This window comes from Danio aesculapii, chromosome 8 (genome assembly GCF_903798145.1).
Source record: "Danio aesculapii chromosome 8, fDanAes4.1, whole genome shotgun sequence".
NCBI lineage: Eukaryota > Metazoa > Chordata > Actinopteri > Cypriniformes > Danionidae > Danio > Danio aesculapii.
In genome coordinates this window covers 52,015,476-52,038,272 of record NC_079442.1, presented here as the reverse complement: position 1 = coordinate 52,038,272, position 22,797 = coordinate 52,015,476, and the positions used below count along the sequence as shown (strand labels likewise).

General features: G+C 37.7%; 1 protein-coding gene and 1 long non-coding RNA gene across 2 annotated transcripts in view; one reads left to right on the top strand and one right to left on the bottom strand.

Annotated features, from left to right (window-relative positions):
* The window catches only part of LOC130233917 (uncharacterized), a 31,147-nt gene extending 15,276 nt beyond the window's left edge, over nt 1–15,871 (bottom strand). Inside the window, exon 1 of the long non-coding RNA XR_008838252.1 lies at nt 15,783–15,871. This is a non-coding gene — a long non-coding RNA (uncharacterized LOC130233917). The remainder of the gene's footprint in view (nt 1–15,782) is intronic.
* Nucleotides 15,872–16,283: 412 nt separating this feature from the next.
* LOC130233915 (uncharacterized) lies at nt 16,284–21,603 on the top strand. The gene is made up of 5 exons (XM_056464175.1): nt 16,284–16,315; nt 18,540–18,665; nt 18,961–19,188; nt 19,305–19,393; nt 21,414–21,603. Exons 2-5 carry the CDS (start codon nt 18,578–18,580, stop codon nt 21,507–21,509), a joined length of 501 nt encoding a protein of 166 aa, XP_056320150.1. The 5' UTR covers nt 16,284–16,315; nt 18,540–18,577; the 3' UTR covers nt 21,510–21,603.
* Nucleotides 21,604–22,797: the final 1,194 nt, after the last annotated feature.

The window sequence follows — 22,797 nt, the reverse complement described above, 5'->3', positions numbered from 1 at the left end:
TGAGGTTAATTTTGTGTCTTTATTATTCAAACAAACATATGAAGTTTTTGACCAAAATGAGGTACAATGCATTTAAAAATTTCAAATAATAAAAAAACATTTATTAAAAAAATGCACACTGCAAAAAATAAACTATCACCATTTTATGCAGTTACCACCAGATTAATCCATTGTGTGCTCATTCATTTTGCTTTCGGTTTTGTTTCATTTTTTGCGGATCTAAAATCTTTGCTTGCGAGTTGAAAAGTTTTGCGAGTTAAAAACTCTGCAGCTCAGTGGGCGGGATCTTCTGAAACACCTTATTCTATTGGTCAATCTTGATTGAGGTCACAGGTTTGCCACGCCCATTACATTTTCGCACGATTGGACTGGACTCCCTCAGTGACAAGAGCGAGCTATGGCGAGCAACAGGTCTTCTTCAAGGTAAGTTAACTGAAACTGTATAATAACTTGTGTTTTACCATCCACATTTCCCATCTGATAATGTAACGACTACTAGTATTAAACTCTGTGTAGTCTGTGATTTTGATGCATACTCTTGATTGACATTAGCTGTCTGTCCTCCAACAGAAAATGTAATGGGCGTGGCCAACCTGTGACCTCAATCAAGATTGACTAATAGAATAAGGTGTTTCAGAAGATCCCGCCCACTGAGCTGCAGAGTTATTAACTTAGATTTGCATAATATTATATAAGAATAGTACAGACTACTAGAATGCATATAAATATAGTTTATTGCTATCAATCGCACAAACTCCCAATCATGTCGAGAGATGGCATTAAACTGCTCTGTAGTTTTGTGCTGTGTATAACAGTGTGGTGCAGGCCAATTATTAAGCCTTTAATGAACAAATAAATATTTCCTATTTGATAAATATATTTAGCATGACTCTTCTGATTATTGTTGAAGTGATTGTAGCATAATTTGATGTATTTTGATCATGTACTGTGCTTTGAAGGTGTTAATTATGATGCAGTAGACTTAGGGATAAGATGAGTTTCTCTTTGTTTCTCTCTGTGTTTTTCCTGTTTAATTTACAGATACGGTACCATTAGTCCCCTGGTCAAAAAAGATAAATTCAGATGTCTAAAATTGTTGAGTTTTTTACAGCAAAATTATAAGAAATGCCACAAATATTGCTGCAAATTTTGACAAAGAAGAAAAAGAAGAAAACAACGCAGTCAAATTTACATTTTAGGAACAACAATGTAAACCTACACTGTAAAATAATATCTGGTAATGTGATTCACAAGTGTAGTCTGTTTATTTACAGTTATGAATTGCATTATGGGATGTTGATCTCTGCTTGACAACTTCTGATGTTGAAAATTTAACTCTACAGTTTAACAAAGTGACTTTTACTGACATTATAGTAGTTTGAAGTAATGTAATGTGTGTTGTTATATAGCGCATTTATTGTGTATGGCCATCTACCCAAAGCGCTTCACTATCATGAGGGAGGTCTCTTCACATCACCACCAGTGTGCAGCATCCACTTGGATGATGCAGCTACAGGACAACAGCACCAGTGCTTCACCACACACCAGTTATTGGTGGTGGAGAGACAGTGATAGAGATTCAGTGGATGGGGATGATTGGGAGGCCATGATGAGTAAGCACTGATAGAGGGAATATGACCAGGACACCGGGGTTACACCCCTACTCTTTACCAGAAGTGCCATGGGATGATAACCACAGTGAGTCAGGACCTCGGTTTAACGTCTCATCCGAAAGATGGCGCTCACTGACAGTATAGTGTCCCCTTCACTTTTACTGGGGCATTAAGACTCACACAGACCGCAGGCTGAGCGCTCCCTGCTGGCCTCACAACACCACTTCCAACAGCAACCTAGTTTTCCCATGTAGTCTCCCATACAAGTACTAACCAGGCTCAGCCCTACTTAGCTTCAGTGAGTAACTGGTCTTGGGCTACAGGGTGATATGGCTGTGGCTGTCTAAGTAGTGTATAAGAAATAATATATAGAGAAATAAGTGTGTAAAATGACAGAAAATGTGCTGCAGTTTATAACAAGGTTTTTGTAGCCTAATATACAACAGTAACCCAGACAATATAGCACTGTAAACTATTAAAAATGTTCAGAAATGTCACTTTTTTGTACTTTTCAAGGTTAAACGTTGCTGGAAGAAAGATTAAGATCCAATAATGTGATTAAAAACAGGGAAAAATAAAAATATGGTTCACAAAATACAGTTTTGTATTATTTTTTTTTTGTATTACTGTGTTATTATTTATTTTGTATCCGTATATTTGTATAATTTACAGATATTTTTGGTAGGTTAGGATATTTTTCACCCTGATGATCAATTACTAAACTCAACCTGTAGGTGGCAATGTGAATTCACCAAATGACCACAAGATCTATCAACATTCATATATTTCAAATAGACCATCAACAGTGCCAGGTTTCACAGCCCAAGCTAAAAAATCTGATCAAAACACAAAATACTTTGTCAAAAAAAAAAGAAAACCAGTTTCCTTCATTCTTTTTTGTAGATATCTGTCTCCGACATCAGTTTACTGGCAGGGGCTTAGAAAAGCACATGATGAGTTATGAGGAAACAATCCAGTGTATAACATAAGAAAACACAGAGAAGACGCAGGTCAGACAGTCAGAGATCTCACACACACACGCACACTGATCCTGCACGATGCCTCCTGCTGTTATTCTCATCGGCTTTCTGCTGGCCACAATGACCTGCTCAACCACAGGTAATGATCACATCCGAAAATATTCAATAATATATCATCATAATAAACATGCATGATCATGTTTTCATGGGCACTTCAAAATACTGTGAATAACTATTTATTATTTAAACTTATCTACTGAATTATTTATTGGATTTACTCAGTTTGTAAAAGGTAAGTGCTTGCAAACAATTTATATGAGCTGAATTTAAACAAACAAATAAAGTTGAATGTTACTAAAATCAATTAGTTTGTTTAAATTCAGCCCAAATAAATTGTTTGCAAGCAGTTACCCTTAAAAAATGTAGTAAATCCAATTAATCATTTTAATTAAGATTTTTTTTAGTGTAGTTGAGGAATTCTGGCACGATTTTTATTTAAGGATATTTATATACTGAAAAATAATTTTTGCTTGTTCAAACTACTTATTTGAAATAAGCTTAATCATCACGAGTTTTTAGAGATAATTATTTTATGTCTAATCCACTTAATTTTGTGAAAACAATTAAATTATAAAGGACAATAATTTAAAGTGTTGTTTTTTACAAATTTAAGTGGATTGAACATAAAACAATTAAGTTTATAATTATAAATAAACTATTCAGACGAGTACAGTTTGAACAATCTGCAAATGCCTTTTTTGAGTCATTCTTTAAATTGTTTGTCAAATCTGCAGATTGCATTTGTTGTTCTGGTTTTTCAATTTAATCTCTTATTTAGTCATCATGTTGTGTTGTTGTTGTTACTATACTATTTTATAAACATCAGTTTATGAAAAACTGTTATATTGCAAAAAACAAACACTTGCAGCACTTGTAAGATTTATAGATAGATCTTAAATTGAGAGTAAAAATCTATATTGTACCTGTTTCCCGTTTAAGTTATCTTGTTGGAGCACATTTTGCAAAACAATTGAATTAAATTTACAAGTCATTTCAGTGTGATTTGTTTTGAGAATTTTGGAAATGTCAAAAATATTTATTTATGGGTGCACTGGGATATTTAAAACTGATCTATTGATCTGCATTGGGATTTATAAATTGATCTGTATGGGTGTATTGTTATTTTAAACTCTAACTAATGTTAACAAACATAGCCCATTTGAAATTTAAGGAGAAAAAAAACATTTGCAAGATTTATAGATTGATAAAGTAAATAGATAAATGAGTAAATAATCTATATTGTTTCTGTTTTACTTTAAAGTATTCTTGGTGCACATTTTGAATTAAATTTACAAGTCATTTCAGTGTGATTTGTTTCAGGAATTCTGGAAATGTACAAAAATATATATTTATGGGCGAATTGTGATATTTGAAACTCTACAAATGGGCTCTGTTTTGTAAACATTACTTAATATAACTTAAAACACTCACCAGATTTATAGATAGATCTTTAATTGAGAGCAAAAATCCATATTGTACGTATTTTACTATAAAGTTATCTTGTTGGTGCACATTTTGTAAGAGAACTAAATTTAATTTAGTAATTTCAGTAAGATTTGTTGTAAGAACTCTGGAAATGTCAAATTTATTATATATATATATATATATATATATATATATATATATATATATATATATATATATATATATCATTCATTCATTTTTCTTTTTGGCTTAGTCCCTTTATTAATCTGGGGTCACCATAGCGGAATGAACCGCCAACTTATCCAGCACATGTGTTATGCAGCGGATGCCCTTCCAGCCGCAACCCATCTCTGGGAAACATCCATACACACACACTCATACACACTCACACTCATACACTACGGATAGCCTTTTCATAGCCTTTCCCAATTCACCTGTACCGCATGTCTTTGGACTGTGGGGGAAACCGGACCACCCGGAGGAAACCCACGCGAACGCAGTGAGAACATGCAAACTCCACACAGAAACGACAACTGACCCAGCCGAGGCTCGAACCAGCGACCTTCTTGCTGTGAGGCAACAGCACTACCTACTGCGCCACTGCGTTGCCCATATATATATATATTTCATCACCTTAGAATTTGAAGGTTCTCTCTGACATTGTCAAAATTGATTTATTGACATATTCTTATTAAATGACAACTGCAAAAAATTTGAAGCTCAATATCTCAAAATCATTCAAAACGCAGACAGAACCTTATAATTCCAAGGTGATGATTTATTAATCCTAGGTGATGTTTATTTCTTAGTTAATGCCTAATAACTCAATAAAAAGTCATAATTTGCTTTTTAAAGAAGTTAACTATTTTAAAAAATCAGTATTTTTAACTAACATTATCATATTTACTGTAATAAATCTGGTTATTTCTCTGGTGATTTTAATGCACTGACTAATGTTTGCTAATGGGTGTTGCCTATTATACTTTATTATAATTAGTTTAACAGTTATTATAACTGTTATAGTAACCTTTTTATAATACTGTATAATGTGACAAAAACTTCCGCAATATATTAGAAAATCTGATACTGTCATAAGCACTATAAGTATAATAAATATAAATAGAATAAGAATGATGCACTGTAATTGATTTGGATATCCTTTTATTACAGATTTAAATCCATCTCTTTAATTTGTTAAAAAAATCAGTAAATAAATACTTCACGTGGTTATAAAATTCAGTGGTTCCCAAACTTTTCAGCCCTCAACCCCCAAGATAACAATGCCAGTGACTCATGGCCCACACTATCCTCAGAGGTGGTTATAAATATTGAAGAACGCCACTCTGAGATAATCCTCGACATTCAGCTGAGACCTGAATTTAATTTTAAATGGTATGTGAGTGGCTAAAAGATGTCGGAAAGCTTAACACTGTCATAAAACACACAGGAAATTAATGACAATTTAAAAAATAATAATAATCACAGTTGTGCATCCCCCAAGTTTGGCAACCAATGGTCTACTCCATCCATTTCAACAGATCACTTAACAAAACCATTATTTCACAATGCAAACAACCTGTAAAGTCTTAAGATGATCTGAATGCTGATATATCCTTTTATTTTCACAGCTCAAAGTACTATCGGATATAGCACAAATCAAAACAACACCCCTTCAGCTGTACTGACCACTGCTACTACTACAACTCCCACAACACCACCTCCCACAGTTTCAGCAACATTTTCAGTGTCTTCAACAGAAACAACTACAACATCAACAACCACAGCATCATTTTCACCAGATACAGCTACAACAACAACTACAGCATCAACTACAACTACAATACCAACAAATACAGCATCAACTACAACACCCACAACTACAGCATCAACTACAACACCCACAACTACAATGTCATCTTCATCAGCACCAACTACAACTACAACACCAACAACTACAACTTCATCTTCATCAGCACCAACCACAAATATAACACCAACTACAACATCATCTACACCAACCACAACTACCGCATCAACTACAACTACAACACTAACAACTACAACATCATCTTCATCAGCACCAACCACAACTACAACATCATCTTCATCAGCACCAACCACAACTACAACCCCAACAACTATAACATCATCTTCATCAGCACCAACCACAACTACAACACCAACTACAACATCATCTACACCAACCACAACACCAACAACTACAACATCATCTTCACCAACCACAACTACAACCCCAACAACTATAACATCATCTTCATCAGCACCAACCACAACTACAACACCAACTACAACATCATCTACACCAACCACAACACCAACAACTACAACATCATCTTCACCAACCACAACTACAACACCAACAACTACAACATCATCTTCATCAGCACCAATCACAACTACAACTCCAACTACATCATCACCAACCACAACTACAACACCAACAACTACAACATCATCTTCACCAACCACAACTACAACACCAACAACTACAACATCATCTTCATCAGCACCGACCACAACTACAACACCAACAACTACAACATCATCTTCACCAACCACAACCACAACACCAACAACTACAACATCATCTACACCAACCACAACTACAACATCATCTTCACCAACCACAACTACAACACCAACAACTACAACATCATCTTTATCAGCACTGACCACAACTACAACACCAACTACAACATCATCTTCACCGACCACAACTACAGCATCAACTACAACTACATCATCATCTACACCTACCACAACTACAGCATCAACTACAACATCATCTACACCTACCACAACTACAGCATCAACTACAACTACATCATCAACTACACCAACCACAACTACAACATCATCTTCATCAGCACCAACCACAACTACAACACCAACAACTACAACATCATCTACACCAACCACAACTCCAACAACTACAACATCATCTACATCAACCACAACTCCAACAACTACAACATCATCTACACCAACCACAACTACAACAACTACAACATCATCTACACCAACCACAACTACAACAACTACAACATCATCTACACCAACCACAACTCCAACAACTGCAACATCATCTACACCAACCACAACTCAAACAACTACAACATCATCATCACCAACCACAACTACAACACCAACAACTACAACATCATCTACACCAACCACAACTACAACACCAACAACTACAACATCATCTACACCAACCACAACTACAGCATCAACTATAACTACAACATCATCTACACCAACCACAACTACAGCATCAACTACAACTACAACATCATCTTCATCAGCACCAACTACAACACCAACAACTACAACATCATCTTCACCAACCACAACTACAACACCAACAACTACAACATCATCTTCACCAACCACAACTACAACACCAACAACTACAACATCATCTTCACCAACCACAACTACAACACCAACAACTACAACATCATCTTCACCAACCACAACTACAACACCAACAACTACAACATCATCTACACCAACCACAACTACAGCATCAACTACAACTACAACATCATCTTCATCAGCACCAACTACAACTACAACACCAACAACTACAACATCATCTTCATCAGCACCAACTACAACTACAACACCAACAACTACAACATCATCTTCATCAGCACCAACTACAACTACAACACCAACAACTACAACATCATCTTCACCAACCACAACTACAACACCGACAACTACAACATCATCTTCACCAACCACAACTACAACACCAACAACTACAACTACAACCCCCACAACATGTAAGTCAAAAACCTGAATATTTGAATGAAACATCTGTTATATTGTAGTCAGGGGCAGACTGGGACAGTATATTTGCCCAGGGCGGTTATCAGCGAGCTTTAATCATAAGGAAAACACAAAACAAAGGTTTCCATCTGGAGCTTCCTCACAGTCCAAAACACTCGCTCCAGTGCCAGCCTGTCCAACAGGCAACATAGGTGGTTGCCTAGGGCCCCGCGTTTCTTAGAGGGCCCCGCAACGGCTGCTCTTAAATATTTACTGTGAACGTAAGCACAAGGATGAGCATGTATGTATAAATCATTAACAATGCTCATTGTGTAATTGCCCATTAAATGCAATGCAATAAATAAATAAATAAATAAAATAACCTCCACATTTCATTTTTAAATAGCTCTGTATAATTTATATTCCCAGCAGCACCACACTCTATTTTGTATAACACCACCCACGATCAGCTATTGGGTGAACTAGAATGACGTATTCCTACACAGATTCCACATTTCGCGCACGATCGACATAAACCTGGAAAAAGTGTCTTAAAGTCTTAAATAATAAAATCGATCTAAATCTAATTTTTTAAATGAAATGAGGTCAAAACGGCACCTTTCCTGAGACGAAAAAAGAAAGAAAAGCAAAGGAAGAAAAGCAAGCTCAAAGTAAAGGTGTGTTCTGCTACAATGCATAATTAAGTAGTACTTTAAAATACTTGCAAACTATATTTTCAACCTTTAAACTTATTTTTACATATGTATCATAGGGTAAATATGTTACAGTCAATAAAAATCTATACACTTAAATGTAAAAATATATATTTTTGTGTGCTTTCTTCTCTGTTTTTACACCAGTGGGTCCAATTTTTTTATCTCGCCTAGGGTTCCTCAACTCCACTGGCCGGCATTGACGCACTCCATCGGGCTCAGCGCTATCAAGCCGACCAATCACAGAGCTTGTATTATGCGTTGTTGTGTGTAAATTTTTTGACAGGTGTCGGTCAGTGTCGGAGTCAGCCACGGCAAGGGCTATGCAACCAGCCTTAAGCCTGGTTTATACTTCTGCGTCAAGTGATCTGCGTGACCCATGGTGCATGCAATGCGCGTAGCCAAGCATTTATACTTCTGTGCGCTGTTTCTGTTTCTTCTCTGGTGTTTTGCCTTTTCTGAATGCTAGCTTAGTGTACAAGTGGCTCAAACTTACTCATTTTGAGGCTGGAATCGACGGACGTGCAACAACTTTAATCATAAGGTAAACACAAAACAACAGTTTCCATCCGGAGCTCCTTCACGGGACTCCCCACTTGTGAACACTTGCAACATCGGGCTCACGAGGCTCTCACCTCTGCCCACACTTGTCAGCGCTACCAAGCCGACCAAACACAGAGCTTGTGCTACGCATCGTTGCAACGTGTAGTTACATTTTTTGAGAGGTGTGCGTCAACAACGCAGATGGCCAAGGCGAGGGCTATAGCCTGGTTTATACTTCTACGTCGAGTGATTGCCGTGACCCACGGCACATGCAATGCGCGTAGCCGTGCATTTATACTTCCGCGCTGTTTGTGTTGCTCTGCAATACCACTTCTGAAATGTTCGCTGGCAGTAGGTGTTTATGTTCCTCTATGTCGAGTTTCTTCGCTGGTGTTTTGTTTTTTCTGAACGCTACCTTAATGTACAAGTGGCTCAAACTCGCTCATTTTGAGGCTGGATTCGGCGGACATGCAACAACTTTAATCATAAGGTAAACACAAAACAACAGTCTCCATCTGGAGCTCCTTCACGAGACTCCTCACTTGTAAACAGTCGCTCCATGGGCTCGCACAGCTCTTACTTCTAACCACACTCGTCAGCGCTACCTAGCCGACCAATCACAGAGCTTGTGTTTACCTTATGATTAGGGTCGTTGCACGTCTGCTGGTTCCTCTGAATAAGTGAGTTTGAGCTACTTTTGAGCTACACGCATAAAGAAAGACGCCAGAGAGGAACATAAAGCCCCGCTGCCAGCTAGCATTTCAGAAGTGTTATTGCAGAGAAACACAAACAGCATACAGAAGTATAAATGCACGACTACGCGCAAGGCAGGCACCGTGGGTCACAGTGATCACTTGACACAGAAGTATAAATCAGCCTTTACTTTGAGACTTCAATTTGGTTCCATAATAACACATTTATTTCTCTCTAATTTAGTGTCCACAGAGACTAGTACCTTCAGCGATGTGACTGCAATCCCAGAAACCACTCGTCTGGTCACCAATTTGACAACGACTACTGCTACAACAACAACAACAGCTACTCATATGTGTGAGTATTTTGTGTGTGTCTGATGAACTCTCTATTGTCAATATACCCAATTTAATAAACTTGGTTACACGTTCTTCCATAGGCTTCCAGTAATTTGTTTATCATTCTCACATCTAGAACATGGTAAAATATGTAACTGACTAATGTGTTTATATGTTATTGGTGGGACAACCTGTGATGTAACAAAAAATAAATAAATCCAAATAGAAGCTGCGGCCATTTTTTTTTTCATATTGCGATGCAGAGAAACAGAATATTAAAAGAGAAAACAGTGGGTGTGGCTTGTTTTTTTACTACTGCAAGCTTATTGGATGTAGTAAAGCAGGCATTTCATTCAGAAAGATGAGGAAAAGGGTTTGGGGGGAGTAATTACAGCCTAACCGACTCCTCCTCCTTACCATTTCCGTTTGTTGTCATAACGCTGGCGTAGTTAAGTATATGATTAGTTATTGCTAGTAATCTACTAGTTGCTCTTCAGGAGGGGAACTTCAATACTTTGTGGAAACTTCCACTATGGACATTTCGTCAGAAGCCAATCATCTGAAAGAGTATATGAACGGGCCAATGAAATGCCCATGAGTTGACAGCGTCAGCGTGCACAGCTGTTGCTACTTACAATCAATTTGGAATAAAAGTGCAGCGCGTGCCAAGCTGAGTGGGCTGCTTCTTTCAGTCCAGACTGTGTGATACACGGCGGCAGACGGTCGAGCTGGGTTTCTTCATTGCCTGCATTCCATCACTTCGGTGGCATGTATGTAGCGCTGTTAAGATCCATCTCACTCTTGTAAAAGGGCCACCCACCCCAGTTGTCCCCCGCACCACGGTGGGCACACAGGCAGATCTGAGAGTTACAGTGGGAGTAAATCTGCCGCCCTCGAGCTTGTGGACCTCTCACTCCTCCAAGCCTCGAGTGAGAGAACCACTTAGTCCTTCGATGGTCGCCCTCTCACTTGATGACACCGAGAGAGCTGGCCCCGGGGCGTGTGTAATATACATTTCTCCAGTGAGCCAACTTGCACAGATGCTGTGTAAAGTCAGAGAGGACGAGGAACAGGTCTATGTGTTGCGCCTCTCTGGCTCAATCGGACCCTTACTTCAGCTCTCTCCTCTTGATGGCCTCTCCCTGGCACATCCCCTGGAAGAAGCTTCTTCTCTGGGACAGGCACCGTTTGGCACCTGCGCCCAGATCTATGCCTCACGTATGGTCCATAGATGCACCCCTCTCAGGGCTAGTCCATATGTCTTCTTGCCACCAGGTCTCCCCACTTGGGCAGCAGGTGGCCTCTGTAGCGTCCTCCCAATCTGAACTGCACGTTTTCCCAACGTACTGTCATATTAAAAAATTTCTAGAAATTAACTAGATGCATTACGACTCCCGAAAAATATATCTAAATCTGTAAAACTTCTGTTGAAGTGTGATAAGTGAGGGCCAAGAAACACATTGGAAGACCTGGTGATGCAGGTGTGCTCATGCTCTTGGCTTGGCATATCCTCTCATTGGGGGCATTGTTCAATCATTGTGGCATTTTCCATACATTTCCTCATAGTGGAAGTTTCCACATAGCATTGAAGTTCCCCTCCCGAAGGGGAACGCTCCGGTTACTAAAGTAACTCTCGTTCCCCAAGGGGGGAATGGAAATGCTGTGTTTCTTCGTCACAATGATTGCACCTTAGTTGTTGGGCATAAAAGTCTCTTCAGCTAGAATATGAGGCTCAGCTTGGCACACGCTGTGCTTATATTTCAAATTGATTGTAAGTAGCGACAGCTGTGCACGCTGACACTGTTAACTCATTGGCCCGTTTATATTCTCTTTCAGATGATTGGATTCTGACTAAATGCCTACAGTGGAACTTTCCACATATCATTTCAGTTCCACCCTCGGGGAACGAGGATTACTTTAAGAAACGGGAGCGTTTTACTTACTGTGAAAACACGATTCTTTTGTCGTAAATACCATAAAGCTTTTTCATGTAAAGTAAACAGCCTGTAATTGCAACTTGAACTTCGTATAAATAGCATCTACCACTGCCTTTTTCTTTTAATTTCCTACTTTATTCTTTTATTTTCTCTTTTTGTTAATGTTGTTACATTAACAGGGAGATGGTTCACATAAAAAGAAGATTAAGTAATATATTAATTTAACCTTAAGTAAATATTACTATATTAACAATTTAATTTCATTAAATATATTAACAATTTTATTAAAATTTAGTGCCGTGCAAAGATTAATCACACCCAAAAAATTTTTGTTTGTTTTGACATAAAATGTATGTGTGTATTAAATGTATTTATTATGTGATACATTTACATGAGTAAAAACAAAACAGTTTTTTTTTTGCATACACATTTACATTTATAGAGAATTTGTAGTTGTCCAAGTTCATGGGAGTCATACACAATATTATTTTTTCCCACTGCACCATGACTTTTCTTCTTATAGTATTATTATACTTCACATTATTTCTGTTTAGTGATGAGACTTTTGTCTAAGCAAAGTTAGACCTTACTGTCCTAATGAAATCATTCAAAATCAAGACATGATCATATTTTATTGTGGTCAAATAAGCGTAATCTAAAGACCTTTGCCTTTCATTTAAGCCACTTTTGATACCACATGATCAACTAAGTCAAGTTATTATTTGTTTTCCTAAAACTTGGATAGGCGACAAGACTTTTGTCAGGTAGTGTATATTAACTGCTGTGTTTAATGTTTCTATCATAGATGGAAGTTGTGCAAATCCAAATCTGTGTTGTGCTGGAAGAAATGACAGCTGTAACCATGTAAACTGCTTTTGTGATGTTGCTTGTCTGAGAATTGGAGACTGCTGCCCTGATTTCAGGCCCACCTGCACAGGTATTCAGATACAATGAGGAAAAATCACATCGGATTCATCTGTGCTGAATCACTAAACTTCCATCCAGAGTTGCACATTTATATTATGTGCAACATTAAAGGTGCTGTATGTAAGATTTTAACTCTTTTAAAGCATAAAAACACCAAATATGTGTGCAGATATTTCAGAAACATGCTCAGTGAACATTCTTGTTTATCTGAAAAACAATGCTGAAGATATTCTGCTTTGAAAATGTGAGTTACATTCCAGAACGGCTGTCTTTGGGTAATTTAACCTGCTCAATGCCAGTTTAGCCAATTAGATTTCAGCACACCAGGTTGCCTTGTTGGAAAACAGCGTATATGATTCATTCACTCAGGAAAGCTTTCAAAGCATACATCCTTGACCGAAATGCGACCTCCGGTGGACAGTAGCAGACTCTGAATTGAGAGGCAGATTCAGAGTTCCACATGAGGTTATTAATTAGCTAATAATATAAATATTATGAACGTAAATATTAGGTGAGCAGGTTACATTGGAACCCCGTGTCCTAACAACACGCTATGTGAGGAGATAGTGATAAGCAATTTGGCTGTTTGCACCAGACGAAACAGGACAGAAATTTAAATGCAGCCATTCAGAAGCACAGAATAGTACACTCACTGCACTCCCGCAAATGTTAAGGTTTATAATCTAATTAATACATATTAAACCTCTTTAACATTATTAAATGTAGATGCTGAATCACTGATATGTGTTGGCTTGCACGGAGTCACAGCTCTAGAATTCAATATCAAGCGGTTTATTTTATTTTCCAGATCTGAGGTGGACAATAAACGTCAAGTAAAATGGCATTCAAACTCACACTATCAGCATTTAACACTGAATGAAGCACATGAGGTGTACCTGACATGATCATTGTCAGTTTTGTGTTGTTCGAGCTGTTAGAAGCCGTTTCTAAAATATAAATTTCAGGTGTTGGTTAGAACAAAAACTCCTTTTAATATGGTAAATATTCTGTCTATCGCGTGTCATTGCTTTTATTTAGAACATGATTTATATCAGCCTTAAATCAGCCTTTATGCTAGATAATCAGGCACACTGCTGTTTGTGTCATCAATCTGGCAACCTGCGCTTGCGTGTGTTTTAAAACTGGAGTGCAATACCTAGTTCAACCACCGGGTGTCAAACTTACATACTGCACCTTTAAAGAATCACATAAAAATATAGAATAACTCACTGCAGTAGCAAATAAAGTAGTGTTTTCATATCACATATATAATAGAATAGTCATTTTCTGTGAAACTAGGAGAATAGGCTAAATTGAGTGTTTATGCATATTTTTTAAAATTATGCACATCTTTTCATGATGTATCCTAAAATGCGATAGGTCAAGGGCGTAGGTTTGCACTTGACATTGGTGGGGACCGGGGACGAGTAAATTCAATTCCCCCACACCCCCGCCAAGAATGAATATTGTTTTTTTTTTTTTGCTATTATATTGCTATAAATTATTTAACTGCTATTAAAATGTATTATTAATTAATCCTCTCTTCATACAATTTATTAAGTTAAATTAAAAAGTCAGGCGCGTAGCTGAGGGGGTTCAGGTGGTTTGAAAGACCAAAAGTTGGATTATTATTATTATTATTATGTTTGAATTTATCTCCTTATTCAAATGCCCAAATTCTCACTGAGTAAGGTTGAATGCACTGGCCAGTTTGTTATCTGCCAGTAGGCTTCAGTTTTTAATTTAATAAAGTCTAATCTAATAGTTTTAACAGAAAATTATGATTAAAAAAATTGTATTTTAAAAATAAGTAAATTTTCTTATTTGAAGAGTTTAGATGCAAAAACCTCTAAATGCCATTTAACATTTTCTTATAAAATTAGCATTTTTCTCCAACTCCTGTGTGTGGCCTCTATAGTGGACGTTTATAGTGATTTTACTTTTATAGTGACGAATACGTCCTTTTCATTGCCTTTAAAGTGAAAAACTAAACTTAAATATAAGAGGCTGAGAAAAAATGCCAATTTTACATGGCATTTAGAGGTTTTGGCATCTGAACTCTTCATTTCTTTATTCTAAGAATTTAAAATTCTAATTTCTAATTCAAAGTATTTTTATTATATCTAAAACTTACAGTTTAAATGCACATGTGTAAGGCAATTTGACAATATGGTAGGAAATATTTTTGGTACATCAAAAAGTGTAGTTATAATAACTATCCAACAAGATAATCCAGCAAAAATGAGTTCTTAATATGTCAATAAAATCCAATATTTATACCTACATTAAACAGAATGAATAAATAATCAGGTGAATAACTGCTAAAGGTTCAGATTTCACAAAACAAATAACCCCTCCTTTCAATAAGCTGGCCACAGGCCTGAAAGTGTAATGTTAAAATAATGTTTATAAACGGATAAAGAGAGTTTAATAAAGACTCGTTTATTTTTCGAACAAATTAAACATGTCTCTTGTATTATTAAAAGATGGAGAACAGGCTGCAGTTTTTCTGACAAAATGTTTTAACGGAAATTGGAGATGTTAACTCTCAGAGATAAGGAGAACTGGCAGGGTCATTTATGTTTACATGTAATGTAGGTGTTTATTCTGCAGTTAGCTTTCAGGGAATATTGTTCACAGACTATATCAGTCTGCTATAACGTTTGACTGACTGTAAAAGCGGTGAAAACACTAGCAATAGCGGCATTATCATGATGGCCTCATTCAGTAGCGAACTTGAGTTTATGTGACTTACACTTTTCGTTGAAATAAGCTCTTTATGTTCACCTTTTTTTGCTGCCGCCATCTTCTCTTGTGCGTGTCACACACATCAGGAAATTCCCGCCGCGCAGCTCTTTCGGCACTGCTTGTATCTGAAAGCAGCCTCTCACATGACAGCAGGGAAAGGCACAGCCAATCACAATGTTCATATGTGTTTGGGGCGGTGCGACTTGTGGAGAGAACGTGATTTAACCCTTTCGACATGTCGTTTATATTGACAGCGCGATGTTTTTTTAAGATAATTAAATTATTGGTGGGGACATTTCAGTAGTTGGTGAATATTGGTGGGGACACGTACCCTCCGTCCACCCTAAATCTACGCCCCTGCGATAGGTGAATGGAAACATGCTACCAATTTTTAACAGCCTCATAAGACAGCACAAGATCATTTTTTTAGAAACAAAGCACTGCACATATACTCTACATTTTGACAAAATAATAAATCTGCGCTTCTGTCCCCTATTTTAGTGGATAACAGCTCAAAACCAACCCCTCTCCCAACAACAGGTATGTTTTTCATTATTCTACATCATGTTAGAGGAAGTTCTTCATACTTAATGTTGCTTTTCTTCCATTATATGCACATTCATTACTATTAACAATATTTACAAACCTGATTTCATTTACTCAATTAAATCAGGGTTTCTACAGGTTTTACAAAAGAACATTTAAGATCTTTTTTAGACTTGAAGACTAAATATTGTGTTCATTTTTAATCTAAACCCCATCACTTTCAAGGTAAGTTTATTTATATAGCACATTTCCTACACAGTGATAATTCAAAGTGCTTTACATAAACAACAATAAAAGAAACGAGTTTAAGAAATAAAAACAACGAAGAACAAAAGTGATTAAAACAGATTAAAATGTGTTAAACAGGTTATAAAAGAATGAAAAAGAAGAGAAAAACATAATAGTGCGATCTGTGGGACGTAGCACAGTGCTCATTCAGTAAAGGCACAGCTTAACAGATGTGTTTTCAGTCTTGATGTGAACGTGCCTAATGGTGGAGCACATCTGATCATTTCTGGAAGCTGATTCCAGCAGTAGGGGGCGCTGTTAGAAGCTGAAGGCAGATTCACCCTGCTTTGACTGAACTCTTGGAGTTTCTAATTTACTTGATCCTAAAGATCTGAGTGATCTGTTAGGTTTGTATTCAGTGAGCATATCTGTAATGTATTGAGCTCCTAGGCCATTTAGTGATTTATAGAGCAGTAATAATACTTTAAAATCTATTCTGAATGTAACTGGGAGCCAGTGTAAAGATCTGAGGACAGGTGTGATGTGCTCTGATTTCCTGCTTCTGGTCAGAATCCTGGCCGCAGCGTTCTGGATGAGCTGTAAATGTCTGACTGTCCTTCTGGGAGAGCCAGTAAGGAGTCCATTACAGTAATCCACCCTGATGCTGATAAAAGCATGAGTCCTCATTGGAAACAAAGCATCTAATGTTTTTGAGATTATGGTATGGCTTTGCATTCACTGCCATTATATGAATCACCAAGATGAGCTCAAAATCTTCTTTAATGTCCCACTGAAGAAAAAAGTTACCTACATTTTGGATGAGCTGTGAATGAGTAATTTAACAGGAAACTTTCATTTTTGAGTGAACTACCCCTAACAAGCATTTTTGGTTTTTAAAAGAGGTCTAATTGATGTCTAATAGACGTCTAAACATGTCTTCATAGTCTTCTTGGCTAAAACAAGGCTAAATTTGGGCTGTCAGTGAAAATCGAATAGGCTAAAACTAAACTAGTCATCAAATAAACAGAAATGAATGACTACACATATAAAGTCTGACTAGTTTTGGGCTAATCTTAGATGTCTATTAGATTTTCACTGACAGCCCAAGTTTAGCCTTGTTTAAGCCTAGCTGTCTACGTTTAGATGTCTATTAAACACAAACTTGATTGCTGGGTCCCTTTAAGGCAGGGGTGGGCAAACTCGGTCCTGGAGGGCCGGTGTCCTGCATAGTCTAGTTCAACTCTAATCAAACACACCTGAACATGCTAATCAGTGTCTCCAAGATTACTAATTATCTATAAGCAGCTGTGTTTGATCAGAGTTGGAGCTAAACTGTGCAAGACACCGGCCCTCCAGGACTGAGTTTGCCCACCCCTGCTTTAAGGCCTCAATTTCATTCATTCATCTGTTTTCTTTTCGACTTAGTCCCTTTAATAATCTGGGGTTGCCACAGCGATATGAACCGCCAACTTATCCAGCATATGTTTTACGCAGCGGATGCCATTCCAGCCACAAGCCCGCACTGGGAAACATCCATATACTCTTGCATTCATACACATACACTACGGACAATTTAGTTTCTTCAATTCCCCTATAGCGCATGTGTTTGGACTGTGGGGGAAAGCAGAGCACCTGGAGGAAACCCACGCCAACATGGGGAGAACATGCAAACTCTACACAGAAATGCCAACTGACCTAGCCGAGGGTTGAACCAGTGACCTTCTTGCTGTGAGGCAACAGCGCTACCCACTGCGCCACCGCCTCGCCAGGCCTTCATTTGCTTACTTTATTTACTTTATAAGACCTGTGGAAACCCAGACAATATAACATTACTAAATGGATATCCCAAATCGGAACATCATAATAATACAGCCAAACATAAAACATGAGGGTCATTTATAAAGTCACTCATCTGTCAGAAAGAAATCATTATGTGCTTGTGTCTAATGCTGGAATAATGATTGTATTGACGTCTGTGTTTCTTCTGTAGGCTCGTGTTCAGGTCCGACTGTGCTGTGCTGTGCTAGTATGGACTACAACTGTTTTAGAGGCTGTTTTTGTGATGAAGTCTGCAAACACTTCAACGACTGCTGTCCCGACTACAACAGCACCTGCTGTAAGAACGCACATACAGATATTCATCTTTCATTACGTCTGTAGCAGTGTAGATTGCGTCAAAGCAGCTTAACATAGATGAAGTTCTAGTAAATTGTAGTAAAATTGTAATCTAGTCTAGTAAATTCTAGTAAATACTTCTCCTTAAAGATCATTCTTAAAGCGACCACTCTGTCACTTAATGATATTTGCTCTTCACTAACAAACTAGTAACTTTTAACAGATACCACTGTATTTATCTTAAGATGAATGCAACATTCACTAATACATCAATCTTACTGTCATCTGCTTTATAGTTTTCAATTCTACAACTTCACCACCTTCAACCAACTCCACTACAGCCTCTCAGTTCACCTCCACCACTCCATCCACTTCCACCCAATATACCTCCACCTCAACTTCTCCATCCACTTCCACCCAATATACCTCCATGTCCACAACTCCATCCACTTCCACCCAATATACCTCCACCTCAACTTCTCCATCCACTTCCCCCAGATATACCTCTACAGTCCAACCCAAAGGTAATTCACCGGTGTAACATTTTACCATTGACTTTTACCATAACCATTTTAACCAAATGATCCCTCAAATACAGTGAAACCTGCAATCATTCAAATGTGTTTTGGTTATTTTACAGATGTTCTTACAATACTGACTAATCTGGAGGTGGAGGTTTTGGCTGAGGAGTCTTCCACTGAAGAAGAGCGGCAGGCTGCACTGCGGCAGGTGAGAAGACTGTTATGGATATTTTCTAATACACATTTTCTTTCTACCCTTGTTTGGCCGTTTGTCCACATGAAAATGATGTATCAGGTAACTAAAAATAAAACTTTCTGAAAACTCCGGGTGGGTTTAAGTTTTCTCAAACTCCAGGTACAGTGTAGTCATGAATACAACTGGAATGTTTGCCTCATGATGACAGCGTGCACACAGTTTTCTCCTTTTGATTGGCCAAAACAAAATCAGATATCACAGTCAACGTAGTGGAATTTAAACAACAAATTATTTTCCTCAGCATTCTTGAAGAATGCAACACAAAGACAGCCTGGTAGCCCTGCCCTAAAGGACTAATAGCCCCACCATAAAGAACTGATAGCCCCGCCCTAAAGAACTGATAGCCCCCCCCCTAAAGGACTGATAGCCCCGCCGTAAAGAACTGATAGCCCCGCCCTAAAGGACTGATAGCCCTGCCCCAAAGGACTTATAGCCCCGCCCTAAAGGACTGATAATTCAGTTCTAAAGGACTGATAACCCTGCCCTAAAGAACTGATAGCCCTGCCCTAAAAGACTGATAGCCCCACCCTAAAGGACTGATAGCCCCGCCCTAAAGGACTGATAGCTCTGCCCTGAAGGACTGATAGCCCTGCTATAAGGGAATGATAGCCCCGCCCTAAAGGACTAATAGCCCGGCCCTAAAGGACTGATAGTCAAGCCCTGACGGACTGAAAGTCCCCCCCTACAGGACTGATAGCCCCGCCCTAAATGACTGATAGTCCAACCCTAAAGCACCAATAGTCCCACCCTAAAAGACTGATAGCTCCGGCCTAAAGAACTGATAGCCCCGCCCTAAAGGACTGATAGCTCCGCCCTAAAGGACTGATAGCCCTACTCTTAAGGAATGATAGCCCCCCCCTAAATGACTAATAGCCCCGTCCTACAGGACTGATCGTCCAGCCCTAAAGGACTAATAGCCCCACCCTAAAGGACTGATAGCTCCGCCCTAAAGGACTGATAGTTCTGACTGGATGTCAGTGTTTTATTTTTCCTTATTAGCTGAGAAAAAAAATAGGTTAGAATGTGATCCCAACAATACCGTTTCTCTACACCTTTATTGTTATAGCTGTGGTCTGAAGCTGGTGTTTTACATTTAGAACAATGTTTAGAACTTTATTATTATACTTATAGCTATCATGAATGGTGTGAACGGGCCTTAAGGATCCCGTGAAATTTAAAATAAAGTCCCATAGATCTTGGTATCAGTATGCTAGTTTTAAGCTATAAACTAGCGTGCTCCAAAATTCGCATTTAAGATATAAACCTGATAAAAACATCCAAAGCTTGCAGTTTGTCAAACTCGCCTAAATGGATCAACGTTTTTTGACATCACATCATACTTCATTTTCAAATCTTCTGACCAATCAAATGCTCTCTAGTGTGTGGCATGTCCCGCCCCTTTCTTCTTATTTACTTTTCATTAGATGCTCTTGATCTCAACCACTCTCACTGGCAGAGCTGTGATCAATCAAAACTCTTTTGGCTGTTTATTAAAAAGGGGAGGGGCTACCCTATGTCCCGCCCTCTCTTCATGTTCCACCTGAGATTACGTCAAACATCGAAAAAAAAATGGGCTTTTAGGCCCACCTTTAAGGGGCTTATCCCTATTCCCTTGTCACTTGGTTTATCCACTAAGGAGAAGGGTGGAGAGTGTAGTAGACCAAAAAAAAAAGATGATAGAGGCCATTTACACAACATTTTCAACCAACTTTTTATGTGTTTTGCCTGTTTATTTACACAACAATGGTATTTTGGGGACTAAAAACACATAATTTCTAATAATTAAAATGCCAATGTTATTTTTTGCATGTACCTCCCAATATGGGTTTCACTGAAAACATTGATGTCATGAACGGGCAAAGTACGTCTTAGTTATTTAGACATAAACAAGTGTCGATTTGAAAGAAAAAGGTCTCTTTACTGTACTTTTTTCACCTGTTGACTCCCTAATTCTTGTCATCTTGTTTCTCAGGTTTTCTCAGATTTGATGAAGAGTTTAGCAGTAAATGACACTGATATCTACTCATATGAGGTCACGAGAATTCAGCCATTATCACCATGTGATTGAGTCCGGAATCAACCCAGATGAAGACATTCAGGCTGCTGCTGGACTTTCACTAGCTTGAGTAGACCTGATCATTTATGGTGATAATTCAACTAATTTATGCATTTCTAACACGAAATCATTGTATGTGCTTTAATCTAACACACACACACACACACACATGCACGCAGGCTACATAACTGATGTAAAGTATGTAAAGAATTTAGCAAGGAAACAGATTTATTATCTTCAGTCATTTAACTCCTTGTTCCTCCTTTCATTTGCACAGATCAGAATCTGCTCATGTACCTGACACTGTCTTGCTTTTTTGTGATTACTGCATAATGATTACACTGCAAATAAAGACCAGATGAGGAAGAACTCTTGTCAACCCATTCACACAAACAAAAAGGCACAAAACAATTGATTAACCCCTTAACTGCTACCGTCTGCCGGCAGGATACTTAAGTTTACTTTACTATATTGCTATTAAATCTTCATTTAATAATGACAAGCTATGTATCATGGGAAAGGTATAATACTCTTGAATGCATATTTGACCAGTTATTTGAGTTGTGCTACATATGAAAAATAATATATTAAAATCCATTTACTGTCACCCTATAATCAGGGTGATAGTAATATTATATTCTATAATAATATTTGTCTAAATATAATATAATATAATAATAATATGTCTAAACATACTGCAATCATGGCAAACTATATGTCGTTTGAAAGCTTAAAATATCTAGTTTCCATATTCCATGACCAATTTTTGATAAATAATACTGAGCAACAGTTATTTATTAATTTGTGACGTGGATACTCAAGTCATAAAGCATTACTTTGCTACAGCAATCTACATGTAAAATCACATAAACGTGTTAGGAAAGTCTTAAAATATAACATCCGTTCTTTATTTTTAGGAAACAATTGCTAGAAAATGTATTAAGTATTATGAAAAAGCAAAAGGTTCTTAGTTTGTGATGGAGTCCTACAATAACTATAGCATGTATCCTGATTTCTCAAGAGTTTTGTGAATAAAATATAATAATTTTGGATGCTAAATTCAAATCAAATGCCACAAAAATGGCCATAATTCTTTACAATTTGATGTCTACTTTACAAATATATGCAAACAAAAAAATATGTTTCCTATCGCTCAAACCATACACAGAAATAGGGGGCGCACTTTCACAGTCACCAATGGAAACTGAAGTGGTCATGTTTGGTACTGCACCTAAACAAAATCTCACTGAAGGCTCATTTCTTTTGAGATATCGACTTCAAATTCGGTTTAGAGTTTGGT